The sequence below is a fragment of the Acyrthosiphon pisum genome, unplaced genomic scaffold (assembly GCF_005508785.2).
Source record: "Acyrthosiphon pisum isolate AL4f unplaced genomic scaffold, pea_aphid_22Mar2018_4r6ur Scaffold_20626;HRSCAF=21632, whole genome shotgun sequence".
Lineage (NCBI taxonomy): Eukaryota > Metazoa > Arthropoda > Insecta > Hemiptera > Aphididae > Acyrthosiphon > Acyrthosiphon pisum.
In genome coordinates this window covers 6220-9490 of record NW_021770006.1, presented here as the reverse complement: position 1 = coordinate 9490, position 3271 = coordinate 6220, and the positions used below count along the sequence as shown (strand labels likewise).

Below are 3271 nucleotides of genomic sequence, written 5' to 3'. Positions count from 1 at the left end.
TCATGAATCTTATTTTGCCAAAAGAATAAAAGATACAAGACACTTTTATTGTAAAAATTTGTATTGAATTGTATTAAAAATTACAAGTTATGGAAAATAAATCTCTTGATTAGCAGGACATTAAACTAAAAATAAATGAAACATAATTGTCTTTGTTATAACTCATAACTCATAAGATAATCTGAAAATATAAAATGTACACTCGTTCTGTAACGGGTTGAGAATGAAAAGGTTCTATGTCACAATATCCAATTGTTCAGCAGAGCAGTTTTTAACTCATGAAATCTTAGAAATCATCTAACTCTAGTTCTTGACTTTAATACCCAATATCTTTTTTCAGGTTATCTTATTAATATAACCATAATTTTAATAAATAAATGAATACAATTATTATCAGATACATCGTGAATAATGAATATTAAGTATTAGGCGGGCATTGACATGACGTATTATTGATAAAACCTTTTAATAGGTACTGTACTACTAACCAACATTTAATAACATAACGATAGAACCTTTTCGTTACGTAAACTTATCAGAATAAAAAAGTTCTATCGAACTCACAGACTTCTATAGTTCTATACTACTTGTCTACTTCTATTATATAGAAATCTTTGATCGAACTAAAACTATAATCACGATTTAGTAATTTTTCATGACATAGAACCTTTTAATTTTCTGTATCTCAGTAAGTATTGTATGTAAAAACACAATTTTTGAATTAAAAGATGCAAAATTGAAAATTAAACAAATGTGTACAAAAAAACGATTGAATTTGAAAAAAGTGGACATAGAAGGAATCTTTTCATTTTCAACCCACGCTGTATCAGTAATAAGTTATTACTCATAACTATAATAACTAATGTTATTTATCAGATTTACTTTTATATCTATGAGGTAGAATTCTTTGCTTTTTGATAATTATTAAAGTTTAAAGACAAATTAAATTATTTAAATATAGGTACTTTTTTAATATTTAAAAGTTAATTCTAATTTTAAAGATACAGTTATAGATAGACTTGTGAGCTGAGACACATGTAAACTCATGTAACACAAAGACAATACTTCAATAGTTTAGTAATAAATCAATATTATTAAGGGGTATGAATTGTTATATTCTGTGATACCATGTACAAATGCTATGAAAATTGATTTTTGTATTTTGAATGATATGGTTTATTGAGAGGTTTGAGAGTAAAAACACCTATGACATATATTGTAGAAAAGAAGTTAATCTGTGTCTGTATAGAAGTCAATTTTTGATATTTTAATTACTAAACTCAATAATTCAAATTCGATAAGTGAAATATCACAAGTTTTAGAGCTAAATATTGTTAATAACATGTTAAATAACAATATAAATAGGTACCCTTTGTGGCAAAAACTTTCAAGTCCCAATAATTCTTTTTATAAATATTTGAAATTTTTAAATCTTAATATATTTATGAATTTTTTTGGTAATTTAGATCCCGAGACAACTAGATCTCCTACGGTCAACTAGTTCCTCATGGTAATTTAGATCCCCTGTTAACTAGATCCCCTTCGTGTCATTTAGATCTTGAGGATCTAGTTAACCGGAGATCTAGGTGGCCGTTCACCGTGCCAACTACGGCAATGTAACCGCCGGGAGAGAGTATTGTGCTGAAGCCAGTGTTGCCAGATTTGGGGATTTTTCCCCAAATTTGGAGAATTTTCAACATTTTGGGGATTTGGAGAAAAAACTTTTGAAATTCATTAATTTTTGGCGACAATATTATGTTTTGGGGAAAATTGGTGAAAAATGTCTGAATATTCAATTTAGTGATGTGAAATTAATTTAACATTTTTTTTCCGGAATATTTTTGACCGAAAACAAAATCTTCTTATCGTCCTATCTAAATTCGGTCGTATCACAGAATAGCCAAACGTGACCATGGTTAATTGTTAAGAACATTGCATTATCAATAATCTTTTTCTTATTCACTATTCAGTTCAGTATTTCAGTTTTTCGTCAAAAGTGATAAGGGTCGATCCGATTCTCGACGTGTGTTCACTGTGTTGCGAGTTGTCAGTTGACGGACATTTTGTATTTGTCTCGTCTGTATATATAGGTAATTATTAATTAATTTAATCAATATTAAGTATTTAAGTATCTGGTTCATAATTTTTTTTAATTTCTAGCTAAATGGAATATCATACTGACTCCGACATGGAGTCTGATACTCAAGAACCGATTGCATCTACAACTGGCACTCAAAAACCGAAGAAGTGGGCCTATACCCATAAATATCAAACGGCCTGGGAATCGAACGCCAAATTTTGCAAATCGATATCTGTTAGTAAAAAAGGAGATACACATTTTCACTGCAGGACTTGTGCATGTGATTGCAAAGGTGGCATATCAGCAGTCCAAAAACATAACAGTTCCAAAAAACACATCGAATTATCCAGTAATGCCAAAGTCGATAGTGTTTTTAATATGCCTTCGATGATTAAGCAAAAAGCTATGTTGAAAAATATTAAAGAAACTGAAATTCGGATCGTTTCATTTGTCGTTGAACACAACATTCCCATTAATGTTTCCGACCATCTAGTCAGTTTAATAAACTCCATACAACTTCAGCCTAAATATTTGGCAAAATTAACATGCGATCGGACAAAATGTACTGCTATTATCAACAATGTCATTGCGACCACTGGTTTTGAAGACTTGGTCAATTATTTAAAAACTAACAAGTTTTCACTGTTAGTGGATGAATCAACTGACATAAGTTCAGTGAAAATTTTAGCAATGGTAGTACGTACATGCCAGAACTTTGAAGTCACCGACCAATTTCTTACTCTACTTCCAGTAGCCAACGCTACAGCTGACAGTATGCACGAGGCAATTAACCATTTTTTCAATAGCCATGAAATACCGTATCAAACAAATTTAATTGGTTTTGCTGCTGATGGTGCTAATGCCATGAATCATGATGGATAAGAATCATTCTTTACAAAGTCTCCTAAAAAATGATGTCCCTGAACTCTTTGTTATGAAATGTGTCTGCCATTCCTTAGCTCTTTGTGCTGAATATGGGTGCAGAAAATTGCCTGATGAGGTTGAAATGCTAATCAGAAATATTTATAATTACTTTAACCATAGTTATAAAAGGCAACATGAATTCAAAGAATTCCAACAATTTTTTAATGTAAAGCCTCATAAGCTTTTGCAATTAAGTTCCACCCGATGGCTGTCATTGTTAATGGTTGTAAAGAGGGTATTAGAGCAATACGTACCTCTAAAATTGTA

At 30.6% G+C, this 3271-nt stretch overlaps 1 protein-coding gene across 1 annotated transcript; it reads left to right on the top strand.

Annotated features, from left to right (window-relative positions):
• Nucleotides 1-2188: 2188 nt before the first annotated feature.
• On the top strand, nt 2189-2962 carry LOC103307857. The gene has a single exon (XM_008180229.1). It carries the CDS (start codon nt 2189-2191, stop codon nt 2960-2962), a length of 774 nt encoding a protein of 257 aa, XP_008178451.1.
• The last annotated feature ends 309 nt before the right edge of the window (nt 2963-3271 follow it).